Source organism: Gopherus flavomarginatus, chromosome 10 (genome assembly GCF_025201925.1).
Source record: "Gopherus flavomarginatus isolate rGopFla2 chromosome 10, rGopFla2.mat.asm, whole genome shotgun sequence".
Taxonomy (NCBI): Eukaryota; Metazoa; Chordata; order Testudines; family Testudinidae; genus Gopherus; species Gopherus flavomarginatus.
Genome location: NC_066626.1, coordinates 73080918 through 73101310, shown reverse-complemented (window position 1 = coordinate 73101310; position 20393 = coordinate 73080918). Strand labels below are relative to the sequence as shown.

The window sequence follows — 20393 nt, the reverse complement described above, 5'->3', positions numbered from 1 at the left end:
GGAAGGCCCCTGAGCAGCGGTTGCGGCCCCGGCTGGGAGCGGGAGAGGCGGCTCGGAGGCAGCGCCGGGAGCGTCCCAGCCCCTGGGTGGCGGCTCCCTGCGTGCCCGGCCTGGCGGCACCATGTCGGTCAGTGAGATGTTCATCACCCTGCAGGGGGTCCTCACCGCCGACCAGGACATCCGAGAGGTCAGGGCCCAGCCGGGCTGGGCGCGTGGCGGGGCCGCGGCCGGGGGAGGGGCGGGCTACCCTCGCACCTGGCCAGGGATCGGGGTGTCGCCAGGGCTCCGAGGGGGGGGCGGGGCTGGGGGTTTCTTCCTCCATCCCATGTCCTGACGTGTTGCCGTCGACTTGCAGGAGATCAGGAAAGTGGTTCAGACCCTGGAACAGACGGCTCGGGAGATCCTAACGCTGCTGCAGGGGGTTCACCAGGGAGCTGGATTTCAGGACAGTAAGTCACTTGTAATTAGTAATGATGTCACAGCCGGAAGACAGCATCTGCCCCAAATCCCTACATGCTAAGGATACAAAGGGTCAGGGAAGGGATGCTATCAAACACTTATATATAATCTGTCCTTAAACACACCAACTTTCCTTGACTATACTCTCAGCCTGTCCACTGTTAGTCAAGCAACTTCTTTTCAGCAAGACCCTCAACACCTGAAACAAAGCAAAAACTGCTGGGGGAAAAACACCTGAGGAAAACTGAATCCCCCCACCACTGTTGCTGAGAATGGAATCCGAGACCTACTGTGACACTTCCCAGGGGTTACGAGGCACTTTGCTTCCACCTGCCTTTAGCATGAGGAAGCATGTGCCTCCTGTGGGTCAGCTTCTCAAGTCCACTGGCCATAGGCAACACAAGCACTCCCCTCTAGGCCTTGAAGGTCCATTCTGCCTTCTTATACCTTAAGAACATAGGAATGGCCATACAGGGTCAGACCAAAGGTCCATCTAGCCCAGTATCCTGTCTTCCAACAATGGCCAGTACAAGGTGCCCCAGAGGGAATAAACAGCTGATATGGGACTTCTTTAATAAAGAATTAAAGAAGGTTAATATTAATGTCAATCAAGAAGGGTTTCTGGAAACAGAACCTATCAAACTAGCTTGATATTTCTTTTGATGTGATTACAAGCTTAGCTGATAAAAGTAATAATGTTGATGCAACATACATAGACATCTGTAAAGCAGTTAACTTGGTATTGCACAACATCTTGATGAAGAGACTGGAATGATACAAAATCAACATGGCACACATTAAATGGAATAAATACTGGCTGAGTGATAGGTTTCAAACAGACAATCATCATTTAGCCAGTGTGTTTCTAATTGGGTCGGTTCTTGTCAGTAGACTATTTACATTTTTTGTCAATGACCTGGAAAAAAACATAAAATCATTACTGAAAGTTTGTTGTTGATTCAGACATTGGGGGAGTGGTAAAAGAGTGGACAGGTCACTGATTGTTACTGCCCAATTCATCAAGCAATCCAGGTGACTAACATACATTTCAGTATGGCCAAATGTAAGGGCATTCATGTAGGAACAAAGAACATAGGGCATTTCTACAGATACAGGATTCCATCCTGGAAAGCATTGACAACTTTGCGGTCACGGTGGATCATCAAACGAATGTGAGCTCCCACTGTGATGCTGTGGCCAAAGGGCTAATGTGGTCTTTGGATGCATAAATGGGAATGTATAGTAAGAGTAGAGAGGTTATTGTATATTTGGCACTAGTGCTTCTGCTGCTAGACTACTGCGTCCAGTTCTGGTGTCTACAGTTCAAGACGGATTGATAAATTTGAAAGGGTTCAGAGAAAACCTATGAGAGTAATTAAAGGTTTGGAAAACGAGTCATCTTATAGTGGAGTTCAGTCGTCATATCTTATCTAAGAAGCTTGCGATCCAGTGACCCCATAAACTATGAGAATTTACATGGGGAACAAAAATTTGGTGTTAGAGGGCTCTTCAGTCTAGTAGCCAAACATATAACAAGATCCAATAGCTGGGCACTGAAGCTGAACAAACTCAGACTAGAAATAAGATGCAAAGCTTTAACAGCAAGGGTGGTTAACAGCTTGACAAGGAATGTGTTGGATTCTCCATCACCGTGCATTTTAAAATCAAGATTGGATGTCTTTTTGTAAAAGATGTGCTCTAGCTTGAACAGGAATTAATTTAGGAAAGTCCTGTGGCTTGTGTTATATGGGAGGTCAGACTAGATGATCAAAATGGTTCATTCTGGGTTTATAATCTATGAGTCATGAAAGATCATGTCTTCCCCCAAGGTGCTATTTGAACATTAAATGCAACAAGCTGTGTCATCTTGAATTGTATTGGAATGCTTCCTTGTAACCCCTGTTTTGGTGGGTAAGAAGAAATTGGCTATCATCTAACCACCAGTTATTTGTGCAGATTACCTTAATTGATATCAGAGCTATAATCTCAACATTAGCTTCAACCTGGCAGTGATTTGACCCTCCTTATATCAGCTGTTTGGCTGGAACCTAAATATATTGATTAGCACAGAGATTGATAACAACCTTTTATTTGAGGGACTGATAGCTAAACAAGACTGTTGTCTTTCCCTATTTTTTATTATGTAGACTTCATAATTATTGGTTTATTTTTGAAAATAATGGAGATATACCTATCTCTTAGAACTGGAAGGGACCTTGAAAGGTCATCGAGTCCAGCCCCCTGCCTTCACTAGCAGGACCAAGTACTGATTTTACCCCAGATCCCTAAGTGGCCCCCTCAAGGATTGAATTCTCAAACCTGGGTTTAACAGGCCAATGCTCAAACCACTGAGCTATCCCTCCTCCTTTTTTTTATATCCACCTAAAGGCTGACACATTCGCCATAAGTGTATACTCCTCACAAACAATATGAGATCTCATCCAGCAAGAAATGCTGTTCTCCCTTCATTTGGTCTCTGACCAGAACTGATAGAGCGGAGGGTAAAAGGCACCGATGCTCTTGGGCTCTTGCAGGCACAGTACTGCATGTGCTGTGGGACTGCTATGGCTAAAGAACTTCCCTTGCACTCCAAGTGCGGGTACTGCCATACCATAGCTATTCATACCTGGGTGAGCGTGGCCTTGTGGCTCAGGCATTGGACTGGGACTTTGGAGAACTGGATTCACCTCTCAGTTCTGCCACACAGTTTGTTTGTGGCCTTGAAGCTGTCTGTGCCTCGTTCCTACTGGAAAGTGGGCGTAATGCATCCTTGCCTCACACAGGTGCGGTTAGAAGCCACAGCGTTTTCAGTCATAACTTAAAACCTCCCAGAATTCAACGTGCCTGCACATAGAGTACTGGACTTCTGAACTCTGGGCAGCTGTAGAAAGGGTGACATACAAAAGACTTGGATGTGAACAATTTGAAAGCTTATAGATTGAGATTTTAACCATTAACTTCAAAGGGAGTTGTGTGGCTCTGGTCCCAAGAAGGATATGAAAATCTGAACCAGTGTCTTCATTCCTTGATACAGAGGTTTATTGTTGATCATGTCTTACTCCTGCTTTATGTGCTGTTCATTATTGCATGCTCTGTCAATCACCCCTCTTTCTCTTCTTCCTTTATTGTCCTGCTGTTAGTTCTTTTCCTTCTCTGTGGGCACTGCATGGTCTCTTCAGGTTGATTGATTGATTGCACGGTCATGTAAAATCCAATACAGGCTCTTAATTATGAAACTGTGGTAAAAAAGGTATTTATGTAACGTGCATTTCCCCTAAAGGGGAGATTGTTACACTTTCATCTCTTCCTGCCTCATACCCACTATAGTCTGTCATCACTTTTGCTGTTTTTCAGTAAGTAAAACAAAAACAAAAACTTTTTGAGGACCTTTTTTTTTTTCCTCTTTCTCTCTATAAATTGCTATGCACATGTATAATTCTGTATGTATAAGAAAAGCTGAAATAAGACTGTTACATTGGTTGTAGCAAAACAAAACATTGCTGTATGGTTTTCTGTTAAGGTGTATGTCATATTTGCAACCTATAGGTGGCAGTGGTTAGTAGATAAATGAGCCTGAAACCTTACTTTTCTAAACAGGGACTTAAAATCCCGCTGATTGTGAGTGGTAATCTTATAGGTAACGATGGTTTGAAACATAATTCAAATGTATATAAAACAGAAGGGGCTACTGGAAAACATAGATCCAACCCCAGCTATTATCCATAGTAATAATATTTCTTTTTATCTAGTAGTGAGTGAGTTATTTGATTTGGAACAGAAAGGAAAGTATATCTCCCATTGTTGAGTAGTCTATTAATTTGCGTGCTATTGCTGATCTGTGTCTGTGATGTGACTGAGATTTAATGATGACCAGTGATTCCTAAATAATTATGGAGTGACTATTTTCATGTAACTTGGAATTGTGGACTAGTGGTTGGAATTCAGGTCTGAGAACCAGACCTCCTGGATTCTCTTCATTGCTCTGCCACTGACTCCTGGTGTGACCTTGTTCAAGTCACTTAGCCTGTTTGTTGCACTGATGTGTAAACATGAGTGTGCTGATTGGAGAACTTTAAGTAGCACTACGTACATTCATAGGATTCTTTTGCAAAAATTAGTTTTGCAAGTTCCTAAATGTTGCACTGTTTCTTTTTTTCAGTACCAAAGAAGTGTCAGAAGGCCCGAGAACACTTTGGTACAGTCAGAACACAGCTAGCATCTCTGAAGACCAAGTTTCCAGCTGATCAGTACTACAGGTCTGTAAGATTGCAAATAACCATACTGATGGCAAAGTTTTAATATTCTAAATGGGTATTACACACTTTAACTTAAAAGGATACCATGAAGGTGTATAGGCCCCAACATTTTTTTCTACTCTACAAATTAAGGGTAGCATTGGTTGACACTTTTTTCATGAATCAAAAATGGCTATTTGAGCAAACTTTTTGGTAAAATTGTTCAGCTTTCAGAAAAACATTTTTTTTCCTTACTAGAATCATTTTTTGAAAGTTGAAAATTTTCATTTTCTATTGTTTTGAAGACTTCCTAACAAATAATTTTGGCTTTGTTTTGAGTAGCTCTAATTAAGGGCCTGATTTTCAGAGGCGTTGAGCACTCACACCTCCATTCACTTTAATTAGTTGTTAGTTGCATTTCTGAAAACTAAGCTCAAAATCTGTCATGAAACGTACATTTGATATTGGGAATTATTCCAAAATGAGGCAGTCCTCTTTGGCCCTTGTTTGCTTTCCCTGCCAGTAGGGGACTTCTGACAAGAGTACTTCAGAGAGCAGGAATCTTGTCAGTTAAATCCATTGCCAGCTCACACGAGGTTAGCCATTACAAAGGATTGGAGAGAGGAGGTGAACCCTCCGACAGGTTATCTTGCATCTCGTACATGTCTGTTGATCATCCCGCACTGAGCCCCTTGAGTTGTTCAGGTTGCCAAGCCCTCAAGCTCAGACTGACACACTAAACCCATATTTGTTGGGTGGAATACTTTTCATTGCCATTGTTTGTATCAAAATGTAACTTTTGGATCGGTAGCTATGAAACTTCAGTTCTGTCATCTTTGCAGTGTGTCCAACTGAAGTGCAGTGCTGAAAGTAAACATGCAGCACGCATAGTATAAGGTAGACTAGATATGTAATACTTTCAGTCTTAATCTTCAGTCCGTACTAATGCAAGTTGTAAAAACGTCTTGAATTATTTTTTTCACCTTCATTCATTGTGTGTTTCAATATAGATTTCACGAACACTGGAGGTTTGTGCTACAGCGCTTGGTGTTTCTGGCAGCATTTGTTGTCTACTTGGAGACAGAAACATTAGTGACACGAGAAGTAGTTACAGAAATACTTGGAAGTAAGTTCGTGTTAATTAAACTGGATAAAGTTGTGAAGTTCTTAAATTTAGTGGTTTGCAGAGACATGGCAAGGTGCAAAATGCCAGATTGGTCAGAAGAGTTAGATTTAATTTCCTATGGAATGAACAGATTAAACACCAGCAGAAATTTATCTTCATAAAGATGCAAACCAGACTACAAAAAATTTTAATCTGGGAAAAATAAAGACTCTTTTTTGCTTAATGTGGCAGTTTAGGAAAGTAATTGTGTAGTCTTAAGGCTATTTGACCAAACCACGTGAAATTAAATTTGCCTAGGATGTTGACTTTGCTTTGTCTGTTTTTTCCTCCCACTACTTTTGTTTTAAATGTTAAATAAGAAGTTAGCGTAGTTAATGTTTTGGAGCTATAACGCTGCACAGAGCAGAGGATGTTTTTAAAAAAAAATTCAGGAGGACTAAAAGTTTTACAACAGAAAACTCTTGTACTTCTGTGATCCTGTTGGATCAAGTGTAAGGTATTGTCTCGTAGGTAGAGGACATGTCAGATATTAAACCAACATGGGAGCCAGGTCAAAGTACTTACATTATATGTGGGGAAACAACTGACTTCTATATTGCCATCGGATTTCTTATGTTTGAAATGTCTTCTGTAGCTGACTTGGAATCAAGACATTTCTAACTTGCTGCTTGTGTTCAGGTATGATATTGATTCACATTGCAACTCTGGTTTTCACCTTAGTTGAGGCTGATCGTGAGAGAGGTTTTCACCTGGACATTGAAGACTACCTCTCTGGGATTCTGACTCTTGCCAGTGAGTTAGTAAGTAAAAGTTATTTACACAAATTGATAACTGATCTGAAACCAACCAAAAATGAATGGCCAGTAGCTTGTTTTCCAGACCCTGCGTTTGGGGAGGGTAGAAGTTACATTGCATAATGCCCTGGTATTGAACTCTGAGCTAACTAACCTTTCCAGCTACTATGAAATGCTAAGGTAGCAACTAGGAGTGAACCTCAGAAAGGGAAGAACTAAGTGCCTACTTCAACTTAATCCTGTCCAGATTCAAATCAGTGCCTTGATTGAAAGCCAAGGATTCTCGTTACGCAAGAAGCCATTCTATATGATGAGTATAACTAGTCTGATTACCATACGTTGATGCTTCTTCATACAGTAAACTGACAGGAAAAGCATGTTTGGCTGTAGAGACAGATTAAGGTAGGCGACCTCTGTCTTCAGAAGGATCTTGAGAGATCTGACTTGGTAGTTGCATGTGTAGTCAACCTTCTTCCATACCATCTGACTTGTTTCCCCCGCAGTCTAGGCTGGCAGTGAACAGTGTCACCGCAGGTGACTACTCTCGTCCTCTTCGCATCTCCACCTTCATTAATGAGCTGGATTCTGGCTTCCGTCTCCTCAATCTGAAAAATGACTCCTTGAGGAAGCGCTATGACGGCTTGAAGTACGACGTCAAGAAAATTGAGGAAGTGGTTTATGACTTGTCAATCCGAGGACTCAATAAGGAAGCAGCGAGTGATGCTGGGGGAGAGAAATAGAAGCTGCTGTTCTAGCAGCATCATGGATTACCTCAGATGGTTGCCAGTGAGGGAGGTGTTAGCAAAGCCCTCCTGCCGTAGTTTAGAAGAACCACAAGCGGAAAAGTGCTCTCTATTTTCTTACCAAATGTGTAGTACGGGTGTTAGAACACACAATGTTTTGTAAAATCGTGTCTAGAGAAGGGCAGCAGGCTTTCTGTTTCCAGTGAAGTTACTCTGTCAAACACACACCGCTGTTCCGTGTACCATAGCAGTAGCTGTCAAGAACTTCCTGCTGCTGAAATTCCCGCTTAGTTCTGTGGAGTCACTCCAGCTCCACCGCTGTATTGTTCTGCCAGTGATGTGCTTCAGTTTTCTGTGCCTACACACCCTCAAAGGGGTGTGAATGGGATGCAGCTTAATGCAGATATGATGTGGCATTTTGAGAGACAGTGTTCAATTCCTTTTTAAAAAAAAAAATGATCTTCAATGACAATTTTTTTTTTTTTTTTGTAATTTGCACCCACTTTAGTAACTTGAGCAGCAGAGACTTGTATAGCAGTTTATTGCCCTGATCTTATTTACTGGTTACAGGATATCAAAAACACTAAACTGCAAAATTAGGCTAAGCAGCTCTTGTAGACATATCACTGGGAATCAGTCTTTTCCATATAACTTTGGCATATCGTATCCAGGCATCTCAGTGTCCAGGCATCTCAGTATTATTTTTTAAACGACAAGCTTTTTGTTACCAGAAAGACAGCCGGTTGTTTCTCAGAAATGTCTGCTTTTGCTTGTTGGCATTGTTCACTACTGTGGGTAAACAATGTTGAATTTTAAAGTGAATCATTTTATTCTGTGTACTCTACGTAATTACCTTTCTGACTATCCAGACCTTCTAGCACATACTTGCTAAGGAACACCTGATAAAGTGCAGGCATCTTGTGGGTTCTGAGTACTTTGTTTCTGAATAGGCCAGAAGTTCTGTTGGGTTTTTGTTTGTTGTTTGTTTTTTGTTTTTAAAGATCCCAGGTAGTTAGTTCGTGTAATAAAATGTTTGTATCTTAAGAAAAGGGAAAAATTAACTTCTAGTCTAGTTTGCATATGAGATTTTTATACCCAAACAACCTGTTTTTTCCATTATGTCAACATGCAAATTCACACATCACACAGGGTGTTTATACCTCTTTCCTAAAGGAATTCATTTGAATTTTACGTAACTTTTTTACCATTTTGTGTAATGCCCTAGTTTTTCTTCTTTAAATATAATTTGTCTGGGATAAGGACTGTTTCCAAAGGATACCAATACCACTTGTCGAATGTAAACAAGCAAAGTTACAAGCAGTTGTTGAAATTCCAGTGAATCTCTTAGTTTGTAAAAGTTTTGCAGTTAGCTGTTAAAGCTTGTTTTAAAAAAATCATTGGGAGAAACAAGTTTCTTTGTTATCTTGACCAATAAAAACTGTTCTTTCACTTCGTGTCCATCTGGTAATTCTGTCTTTTGCCTGATGTGTGTTAATGTCACCGCTTTTCATCCTACAGTCCTGCTGGAGGAGTTTTTAATACAAATTCACCCTGCCACTTTAAAATTGGTTGATTAACATACGATTCCGTGTGTTAGCTGGGAAACTGGATTGGCCATCTGGGATCAAGGAGGAGTGAGGATTAAGCTGTGAATTTATAAAACCTCAGAATATGTGTTTGGGATTCTGTTGTGTGGGGACTTGAACACAGAGGTTCCGTCTTCGGTACTTACGTGGCCTCTGTTATTGTGGTACCTGAGTGCCTCACAATCTTTAATGTATTTATCCTCATACGAGAGAGGGGACTGATATTACTGCTGTTTTATAGCAGGGAAACTGAGGTACGGAGATTGTCACTTACCTAAGATCACACAGTAAGCCTGGGGGAGTGGGGAATTGAAGCCAGGTCTCCTTACTTTTACGGTAGGACCCTAACCACTGGACCATGCTTCCTCTCAAAGCCGTCGCAAGCAGCAGAAGTTCAACATCTTCTCTTGACCACGCCCATTCCACCAACATTCTCTATGTCTTCAGGAGGGATCTTTCCAATGTGGTGCTCCTGGGGCTAGATAACTAGTAACCCTCCCCTGGGTCTCCAGGTGTCTGGGGAGCAGGAAGGGGAACACTGGGTAGCCTCTCTCTCCCCTAGCAAGATCATTCTAGGCCACCAAGTATGAGCTGCATTCTTCATTCTAAATGCTTGTCTCGGTGAGTGGATAGGGTGTAGGAAGCAGCAGAGTTTGCTCAGTAGGCTGCAGCAGGGAGCACAGAGGAAAATGTTCCTGCTGCAGCAGCTTCTTGAAAGATCCTGGGGGCAGAAAAGCCCCATAAGCTTTAGAGCAGTAACGAGGAAACCTCTGGAGTTGTATGTAGCTGAATGCAAAAAAGCCTTGGGCTTCTCTTCCCTAGCATTTGTGCCAAAGAAAAGGGTACGTTTCTGCCCCAGAGCTGCATGTGTTGTTTTGCCAGCTGCCACTGGCTTAGAAACAGGGGAAGGGGAATTAAAATTCCCCTGAAAGACTCAGTTTGGGGGAGGGAGTGGCCTGTAGCTGATGGTCTCTGCTCCAAAGATCATGTTGGTAAGCGGAAGCCACTTAGCCCAGGAGCATGGTGAGAGGCAGTTCTTCCCTGAAGCCTGCAAAAGTATAGCAAGGTCAGGAGTTTTTGACGATCTGACTCGTGATGAATCTTCAAACAAAGCTGTAGTGAAAGTAATAACTCTTATTTGGTCTTGAATACCCTCCCCACTACACACTATCAGCTGAAAGGGGCAGTGAGTCAGAGCAGAGGCACTGGAAAGCCTGCCTCAACAACCACCGAAGCAGTGGTTTCCCCAGGAATTGAAATTAGGGGGGGTGTTCGAATTTACAGTGGGGGTGTCAGGACCAATGAGATAAATAAAAAAAGATGAATAAAGTAAATGTTTTGTTAGGTTTATGCAAATTTAACATAAGAATAATGCAAGTTACACCAAAACACACAACAGATCTAGATTTCTAAAAAAAAAATTAAAAAAATGTATTTAATTTAAATGGACTTTTGAAAAGTAAGCCATCATGGAATAAGAGGGCAGTCCTCTCATGGATCAGTAACTGGTTAAAAGATGGGAAACAAAGGGTAGGAATAAATTATCAGTTTTCAGAATGGAGAGAGACAAATAGTGGTATCCTTGAGGGGTCAGTACTGGGACCAGTACTGTTCAACATATTCATCTGGAAAAATGGGTAAACAGTGAGGTGGCAAAATCTGCAGATGATACAGAACTATTCAAGATAGTTAAGGCCCAGGCAGACTGCGAAGAGCTACAAAGGGATCTCACAAAACTGGGTGACTGAGCAACAAAATAGCAATTGAAATTCAGTGTTGATAAATGCTAAGTAATGCACATTGGAAAGCAATCTCAACTACACATACAAAATGATGGGGTCTAAATTAGCTGTTAACACTCATGAAAGAGATCTTGGAGTCATTGTGGATAGTTCTCTGAAAACATCCACTCAATGTGCAGCAGCAGTCAAAAAAGCAAACAATGTTGGGAATCATTAAGAAAGGGATAGATAATAAGACAGAAAATACCATATTGCCTCTATATAAATCCATGGTACGTGCACACCTTGAATATTGTGTGCAGATCTGGTCACCCATCCTAAAAAACATATATTGGAATTGGAAAAGGTACAGAGATGGGCAACTAAAATGATCAGGGGTATGAGACAGGAGGAGAGATTAAAATGACAGGGAATTTTCAGCTTAGAAAAGAGATGACTAAAGGGGATATGATAGAGGTCTACAAAATCTTGACTGGTGCGAAGAAAGTGAATAAGGAAATTTTATTTAATCCTTCACATAACAGAAGAACTAGCAGTCACCCAATGAAATTAAATAGGCAGCAGGTTTTAAAAAACCAAAAGGAAGTACTTCACACAATATAAAAAGTCAACCCAGGGAACTCTTTGCCAGGGGATGCTGTGAAGACCAAAACTATGACAGGGTTATAAAAAGAACTAGATAAATTCCTGGAGAATAGGTCCATCTGTGGCTATTAGCCAGGATGGGGAGGGATGCAACATCATGCTCTGAGTGTCCCTAGCCTGTTTGCCAGAAACTGGGAATGGGCAACAAGGTATGGTCACTTGATGATTACCTGTTCTGTTCATTCCCTCTGAAGCACCTGGCCTTGACCACTGTTGTAAGACAGGGTACTGGGCTATATGGACCATTGATCTGACTCAGTATGACCATTTTATGTAAAAATTAATTATAATAATAAAAATGTTTAGTACAGAAACTCCCCAACATAATGACCTCCCAAGATAGCAACAATGTGAGATAACAACCTTGGCAAATAATGCATTTTAAAAATCTTGGCCTACTAGGAAATATATTTATATAAGTTTCCATTCTCAGTCACAAATCTAGCATTCCAGAGCAAAGTGACTAAAATATAGTCCAACAAACAAATGTTTATTTAACATGCCCCTTACTTTTCCCTCCACCGCACTCCACTCACCGGTGTTGTCCTTCGTCAGTGGAGACTCAGAGTTCAGAGGTGCTTTCACGTGAGTACACCTCCCAGGTGGGGGACAAGAAGGTACCTTGCTTGTTCTTCCAGCTGCTCATTGTTCGCTTTGGCCATGTCTGTTCATTGTGCCATCGTTCACTCTGCTGCTCTGTTGCCAATGGCCCTGCACAGTCATCTTCTGCTGCCACCTGCCACTGTGACCTCTGCGAGTTGGTCTCTTGAGGTTCCACCAGCTCTCAGTGATTTCAGCTGAGCTTTCAGTGTGGGAACCTCGCTCGCTGCTAGTGCAGTCTGGGCTGTCTCTTACACAAAAACACTGTCCCCACAACAGGACTAAGCACTTAGACCTGATTGTCAGTGATTTCAGCTGTGGTGGTCACTTAACAGAACAAAAGACTCTCTATGGAGCCTAATCAGCTCTGTCTTTAAACAGTGGAGAGGGACAGGTCCCCACCTTCTCTCTTGATGCCTTCAAATCACCACAGGCTAAGTACAGTCCTACTGCCCTTTACTCATACAATAAGAACAACATTTCATCCCCCATTTCCCCCCACGTTCAAGTGGTTTGTAACCCAACCCCAGCCAAAATCTGTCACTTGGACAACACAGCTCTGTTTGCTGGATACCTAGGTAGATCAGGTGTGAATGTAAATATAATCTGGCCCTGAAGCCTTTCCCCACAGCCCCAGCTCATCACTAGCTGTCAGGGAGAGCTCATTTAGACTTCGCTTACAAATCATGGCCAACATCACCGAAATGAATGCACTGACATCATAAAAAACAACAGCTATATAAGGAAGCAAGGAAGCTAGTCTATGTTCATACTTTTCAAATCTATTATACTTTTTCAGATACACATATTTTATCATACACTGTATAAGCTTTTAAAGTGTGTATTAATGTTTCAGTTTAAATTCAGATTTCCAAACAGTCACTAAATTGGTATGTAACTAGCTCACAAAACTGGGGAGGGGGGGTGTTGGGGAAATTCAGGGGGGGTGTAGGGAAATCACTGCACCGAAGGTATTTTCTGAAGCACTTATGCCAGAGTTGACATTCCAGAGAGAGCTCTCCAGGGTAACATTTCCATGCTTTGTGTTTTGCCCTGCTCTTCCTAAGGTCGCTCCTCCACCTCTCCCTTGCCTCGGTATAAAGGGCAGTTCAAGTTGATTGTGTGCAGTATAAGAACAAGCAGTGACTCAGTCCTTGGGGAGGAGTGAAAGTGCTGACCTAAGAGCCAATGCTTCCAGCTCTTGTTAAAAGCTTTCAGGAAATAGGAGTGAACAGGGACAGAGGTGACGTGGCTATGGATGCCAGAAGGGCTGTCTTGGTTAGTTTCAACTCCACCTGTTGCAGTTGTAGATTTTAAGTGAATCTGCAGGAAAGTTGGACAATTGTAACTTTTCTCTCCCAACTGCTTTCACTTCTGATAGACTTGCCCTGAGTTCCCTCTGTGGACAAATAACTTGCCTTCTCCATGCTGCTAAAATATGGTTCTGCGTAGAAGGGCTATACAAGCCTTTTCAGCTGGGAGAGTGACTATGGGCTAGGTACATTAGCAGGGATGGAAAGTAACTGCATCAGATCCCCAGGGCATTCACACAGACTTTGACTCTTAAGGCACCAACTTATTCCATTTCCTTTCATTAAGGCGCTGCCTGCAGCTAGATACTGTGGCTTAATAGAGAGCTAAAAGAAGAGCTGTCTGGAGACCAGAGCAGCTTGTTGGGCTGGATTTACGGCTGTGGGCAGGTGTGTGGTTTTTTGAAGCAATGAGCCTATTGTGCTGTTTAATATCTCCCCTAGCTTGTGTTCAGGACCAAGCACTAATTAATTGAGGACAGTCTGTAATTGCAGGTTCCCTTGCCGCTCATTTGCTTCTCTCTGCTTATTAAGGACAATTAAAACTCTTGCACTGGAGGTTTGCTAGGCGACTTGTTGCTGTGTTATTTCCTGAAGCAAGATTTCTGACTGAATAAAATAGCAGCACCCTCCTTTTTAAAAGAGCAAAGGACAGTGCTAAGAATGGTCCATTTGTGAAAGAACAGACAATATCCGGAATGTTGCTATGCAGATTGTCACACCTCTGAGAAGTCATTTAAAGGGCTTGAGAACAGCTTTGAACACACATCTGCGTGGCTGACTTGTATTCATCCTGCTCCCTCAGGATGCTTATAATAGCTTATAATGCTTTTTGTCCAGGTTTCTGAAATATTGGTGCTATATTTTCCCCATATCTGTAATCTCCAAGGCTGTGGAGTAAGTCACACTGCACATGATGCTGAGTTAGTTCATACCTCCCTGCAGATGGATGGTCCAGATTTGTCTTTATAAAGTGTCTAGCAAGAATGGAAAATCTCTTACCTTGTTAATTGTGATGAGTCTTTCATCTTCCTTGTTTTGTGTACTCGCTACATAGAATTGAAACATTCAATACCCTGGAAATTAGTCCATACGCAGATTCCCTTTCAACAGCTGTAAATTAAAAGGACAGGAGCAGCTGAGTATACGGAGGATCCATTAAAGGCAAATAATGTTTAAAACATAACTAGACCCTGTTAAGTTAGACAGGCTTCACAATTGAGCTGTTAGTTGTTGCAGATTGTCCTAGGCAAAGACTTGTAGCTCTATGACTGTAAGCTTTTTAGTATAACAATTCAGTCCTTATATGGTTGTACAGTACCGAGCACATTGTTTCTGCTCAAAAAATAATATCCATGAGTCTACAGTGCATTGTTTCTGCTCAGTAAATAATAATATACCCATGATCTGTTATTGGGCTTCTGAATGGGAGCCTCCATTTGTCTTCTCTAGAGGGAATGTGCCTGTTTTACTAAGAATTGGGTAGAAGGACTTTTCCCAAGAAATCTAGAAATATCTGGAATCTGACAAATGTTGATATCGAAGCAGTTGTACAGAGTAAGATCAACAGGACTTGCACTAGCTGGCAGGCCCTGTCTAGTTCAGGTGAAAGCCTCTTCTGAAACGGCTCGTTCTCTCAGTCTCAGAGAACTGAGACGTCTCAATTTAAAGACGCCCAGTTATTCAAACAGCCACTAGTAAGAACATAAGAATGGCCATGCTGGGTCAGCCAATGGTCCAGTATCCAGTCTTCTGCCAGTGGCCAATGCCAGGTGCTTCAGAGGGAATGAACAGAGCAGGTTATCATCCCGTCACTCATTTCCAGCTTCTGCCAAACAAAGGCTAGGGACACCATCCCTGTTAGGTTTGATTTCCAGTTTGCTGTGGAGCAAAATGATCAGATCAGAAAATTTGTTTAAAGCCTTACAGGGTCTAGAGCTTTTTCCAGCAGTGGAAGTCAAAGCTATTAGATTATAGTGTTTATAGTGAAATCAAGTATTGGACTGTAGGGAGCTATTAGGATCACTAAACTCATGTCTTTTCTTAAGAGAACTTCCACTGGAGGCAATGAAGTGAAGGAAGAGTCTAACCATTTCCTTCACTGGAGAGAAAATGAACCTGCCAGCATCCTATTGCTTTCTCCTGTGTGGGGTCTGACAGTTTCAGACTGATCTAGCTGTGGATCTATTGTGAGTGCTTGGCACTTCAGAAGAATCTTTAACCAGCACATGGTGGGCTCAGGCTGCCAATTTATTTTCTAAAAAACACCCCCATCAAGAAACACAGGAAAGAAAAGCACCTAGTGGGTCACCAAACATTTTCTGTGCCTTTGGAAACATACAAATTATTGCCTAACTGAACTTTAAATAATGGCTACCATTGAAGAGGAGCGAGGGGCATTGCCCAATATCAATCATCACAATACTATCATTTGCATCAGCAGCACCGGTTTAGTCTGCTCACTGCTGCTTTCCAGGTGAAAGAGTGAGATGCAAATCATCTTTTCTGCAAAATGAGAAGGAAAGGAGTTAAGGATGGTGTTTGAGAGTAGGATGCTAGCAAATTCTGTTCGACGGACAGGGCCTTTTCCTTCACATTGCAGCCCTGACTCAAATAAACTATTACACTGACTAGTCTTGGTGTAGAAGGGGGCACTGGCATTTCCAAGAGCCACAGGCACTCGTGTACAGATAACCATTGTCACCTGAAAGGACAGAACCCAGAGCAAGCCTCCAGCACTTAAATTGAGAGGTATGTGCATGTTAAAGGCTATCAGCATCTAAAGCTTTGTCCCATAGTGGCAAAAGAGCAGAGGGTCCCAGAGCATAGCCTTGGGTTTTTAATGAATGACTGGAAATCACTATCCTGTCAACTGGAAAACATTCTACTTTCTATCACCTCAAAACCAAGCCAACCTGATTGCAGAGTATATGGAAAGTCGGGGTTAGACAGAGCTATCTGGTCAATTATAAAGAGGGTGTTAATGCTAGTAGGAGATATGTTCCCTAGATATTTCTTCTTTATAGGACTGTCCAATGCACTTGTATCTTTCTTAATGTGAAATTAATAGCAGCACTGAAACAAGAAACTTTAAAACTTAATAGTTGGGGTAAGGAAAGAATGGAGAAAATGTTTCTCCTCTATCATAGGTACCAGCAGAGCTCCATTGGGTCCACAACAGAATAAGAAGCACTGAAAGTGGAAGATGTGTACACCTATCCTGGGGCATGCGTTTGTCATGTCTGAGGAGATCTCAGCAAATGTCCTCCCTTCCCCCAAAACAAAATGAACGGTGAAAGCAATTCTTGGAGGGCACAGGCAACTCAGAGAAATGTGTGTGGGTCAACAGAGGATACTGTCCTTAGCCCTTCTCATTTTGATTGTTTAATAACTTGTCCAGTATCTTTCCAGGCATTGAAGTTAGGCTGACTGGTCTATAATTCATCGTGTCCTCCTTTCCCCTCTTTTAAAAAATAGGTGCTATGTTTGCTCTTCTCTAGCCCTATGAGGTTTCATCTGTCATCCATGAGTTCTCAAAGATAATCGCTAATGGTTCAGAGATTGCTTCAGTTCCTTAATACTCTAGGGTGAATTTCAGCAGGCCCTGCCAACTTGAATATCTTATCTAAATATTCTTTAGCCTGTTCTTTTCCCTATTCTACCTGGAGATCTTTCTTCCTTGTTGTTTATTTTAATTGTGTTAATCATCTGGTTACAATTAACATTTTTATTGACAACTGAAGCAAAAAAATAAACATTTCAGCCTTCTCTCTCTGTGTCATCCTTTATTTGGTCGTCTTCCCCATTAACTAATGGGCCGATGCTTACCTTCAGCCTTCTCTTACTTCTAATGTGTTTATTGAACCTCTTTGTCTTCTCTACCCTTGCTAGGTGTGCCTCACTTCGTGCCTTAGCCTTTCTCATTTTGTCCCTACCAGCTTGCACTATTCTTTTATACTCATCCTTAACAATTTATCCTGATTTCCACTTTTTGTATGATTCTTTTTCGATTTTCAGGTCATTAAGAGTTCCTGGTGGAGCCATCTTAGTTTCGTACTATTCTTCCTTTCTTTCCTCCACGTTGGGATAATTGGCAGTTGTGCCTTTAATACTGTCTCTTTTAGAAACTGCCAGGTGTCCTCAACTCCTTTTTCCTTTAGAGATCCTTCCAATGAGACCATACTTATCAATTCTCTGACTTTGAGGAAATCTGCTTTTTTTTATGTCCATTTTCTTTATTTTGCTGCTCTCTCTTTCCTTTCCTTTCTTTAGAATTATGAACTCTTATCGTTTTGTGGTAATTTTCACCAAAGCTGCCTTCTACCTTCATATTCTCAATCAGTTCCTCCCTATTAGTCAGAATCAATCTAAAATAGTCCTTCCCCAGTGTCAGAGTCTACACTGATGTCAGGTTGTCTCGTAAGGATTAGGGGAACGTGGTTTCTGAGCCTAGAAGAAGGTGTGTGTTACACCAACTATATTTCCCATAAACCCACTTGGACTCACTTCAAAATTTTGCTCAGTGAGCACAAACAACAGCGCTGTGTGCTTCCCTGTTCACCTTTATGCGATCTGCAATCAATGAAATTCTAACCCTAGAAAACAGGTGGACCCCAAAATAAACAAAACACCCATCTAGAGTCATTGAAACATAATTATTAAAACATTTTATGTTTTTAAACTACAGTACAATTTAAACTGTTTCTCTTTTAAACTTTTGAAATACACTAGTTTACATCTTTAAATAATCACAGACTTTAAGGTTCACTAGAAGTGGTAACAGACCCTTATTTACAGACCCACAGTTCTGAAATATTTCAGATGTATCATTATTTTCCAGTCTTCTGACATGTCTTTAAGCCAGTTAAAAACCTGATGATTTTAAATGTAGGGGATATTGCTCTTCCACAGTGTTCTACGGGCATTTTGGGGGGCGAAAAAGAGAGAGAATGCTGTGTACATTTCTTCTGCTTTTTGGATTTGTTACATGCATACAACGCTGATTAAATCTGAGCAAATCTGTATCTACTTTGTTTGGTTTAAAGGTGAAAGTTTGATTCCCTCCTGCCCCCCAACAACATGTTTCATTGAACCTATCAGGAATCATATAATGAAATGTATTTCTCGGGAGAGAGGACGGAAACCAGTCAAACTACAGACTTATCCTGTCCAAACTTCCTCCTTCATTTGGTAATACTGCACCTGGCTTTGACCTTGGCTTTATTTAACGCTGATGAAATATGTGCAACAATGACACCTCACTCACAGTCAAGATCAGCTCTTTATCACAGCCGTGTAATATCGAGCCTGACACCATTAGCCCTCAGTGCAATATTAACAACTGAAGCTCATTATTTTCTTTCCAGAGACCTGCTCCTCATAAGAAGCCTAATCATCATAGGTAAGTGAGTCACAAATAGGATGTAAGTCCTTCCTGCTGAAATCCAAAGTGAGGCTGCAACAGCTGGTTGCAACGCTGCCAGTAAATTATCACCCTCATTGGGCCAGACTCATTCCTGGTGTAACTGCACAGTTGTTGATGGAGTTATGCCAGTGGTCAATTCAACCCATTGAGTCTAGTGATGGTTCTGTGCAGGTCTCACTGGCTTAGCCCAGTCTTTTCCAACATGATCCTCTCCCTAGATTTCAAGACCTGTTATGGGATGTGCTTATCATGATGTTGGGCAGAGCATTCCGCCGCTTCTTCCAAGAGCCCAGCTCCCTCGAGTACCTCCTGATCTGCCGGAACCAGTGGTGAGTCCGTGCCCTGTCGCCATCCCGGAACACGAATGCCTCCCGCCTGATCTCTATGAGTTCAAAAGTATCACTGCAGTCGGGGTCTGTGGAGACGATGCAGTTACTCAGCCTCAGGGGCTCCCTGAGCAAACTGAACTTCCCATTGTTTTTGTCCCTGATCAACACCAGGACTGCATCTTTCACAGGTCCTGGCTCAGCAGCCTCGGGGCTAGACTCAGATGCTCGCTTTATGTTGACCATGAGCAGCACCTGCATGTTCTGAAATTTCAAGGTCTTGCTGCCCTTCTTCACCCACTGGCCATCAGGCGGCTGGGCAAGCTGCAGGAGCCCTTCCATCACAAAGCGTGTCTCCTCCCGCGGCCATCCCACAGTTTTGATGGCGGTTTCCCTCATCTCGATGTTGATGACTTCCCTGTTCTTCTTGCTGTCTTGGCGGAAGGAGCGCAGCGTCCACGAATTCCCCTCCTGCTTGGTTTTCATGTTGATGTGCTCCAGGTGGGACTCGATGCGGCTCTTGGCTTCCCGCAGGCTGCCATGATCTGGATGGTACTCAATGGTGGCTTTGATGATCCTGCTGAGTAGAAGCGGGTACTTGGTGACTCTCTGCAAGGGGGCCATCAGGAAGGATCTTAGATTCATGCGCCGGAGCACCGTGTTGTCGTTCTGGGAAACGTTGAGGAATATTCTGCGGGGATTTAAAAAGGGAATAAACTCAGGGTTGGTTATTCTGCTAGCAGACAATGAAAATAAAATGCAAATGAAGGGCTTTCAGGATGCTGGTATTGAACCGAGCTCCTTAGGCAGCATCCTTAGCCACTGTGCCACTGCGACCCGCCAGACCAGTCTGACAGCCAAAGTGCTAAAGGCCTACAAGCCCACAGCAGCACGTCCAGGTCTCTGACTAGATGATCAGGCAGCACCCTCATTGGGTACTCTGACTACATAAAGACCCCAACAGGAAGAGGAAGCTTTCTAAGCAACAGACTATTGCCTCGCCTGACCTTGCCTTGCCACCTCACCCTTCCTTAACCCATTGATTCGGCCCCTTGCATCGGATCTTCCAGCTACTGACCCCTGCAAGAACTCTGACCTTTGCCCTAGGCTGCTTCCAATACAGATTGCTTCGACCACCCATGCACACCTGGCTACTGCTCTGGACTGCCCCAAGCCCACTGGGCATTACAAAGACGTGATGCTGAGAGGAGCTGAACACCTGTGATTCCCATTGGCTTTCACAGGCTTCAGGCGCTCGGCATTTCCTAAGATCAGGCTTGTTACCAGCACCTGAGGAATGTACCACATTATGGGACAGATCACATCACTTTATTACAGTTCTCCACGAAGTGTTTAGGGCCAGATCCTCAGCTGGATTGAACTGGTCTAGCCTCACTGGCTT

At 42.5% G+C, this 20393-nt stretch overlaps 2 protein-coding genes across 3 annotated transcripts in view; one reads left to right on the top strand and one right to left on the bottom strand.

The window, feature by feature from the left end:
* Positions 1-8806, top strand: TSN (translin). Of its 2 annotated transcripts, none has more exons than XM_050917181.1 (6): positions 1-187; positions 356-449; positions 4619-4715; positions 5705-5820; positions 6499-6620; positions 7118-8806. In XM_050917181.1, exons 1-6 carry the CDS (start codon positions 122-124, stop codon positions 7352-7354), a joined length of 732 nt encoding a protein of 243 aa, XP_050773138.1. In that variant the 5' UTR covers positions 1-121; the 3' UTR covers positions 7355-8806. The 2 variants fall into 2 exon arrangements, with proteins under 2 accessions (XP_050773138.1, XP_050773139.1); XM_050917182.1 differs by having other exon boundaries at positions 3-187; positions 6541-6620.
* A 9144-nt stretch (positions 8807-17950) lies between these two features.
* LOC127030435 (uncharacterized) overlaps positions 17951-20393 on the bottom strand; it is a 102987-nt gene continuing 100544 nt past the window's right edge. Inside the window, exon 8 of the mRNA XM_050916997.1 lies at positions 17951-19682. Coding sequence (XP_050772954.1) covers positions 18887-19682 — 796 coding nt within the window. The 3' untranslated portion in view covers positions 17951-18886. The remainder of the gene's footprint in view (positions 19683-20393) is intronic.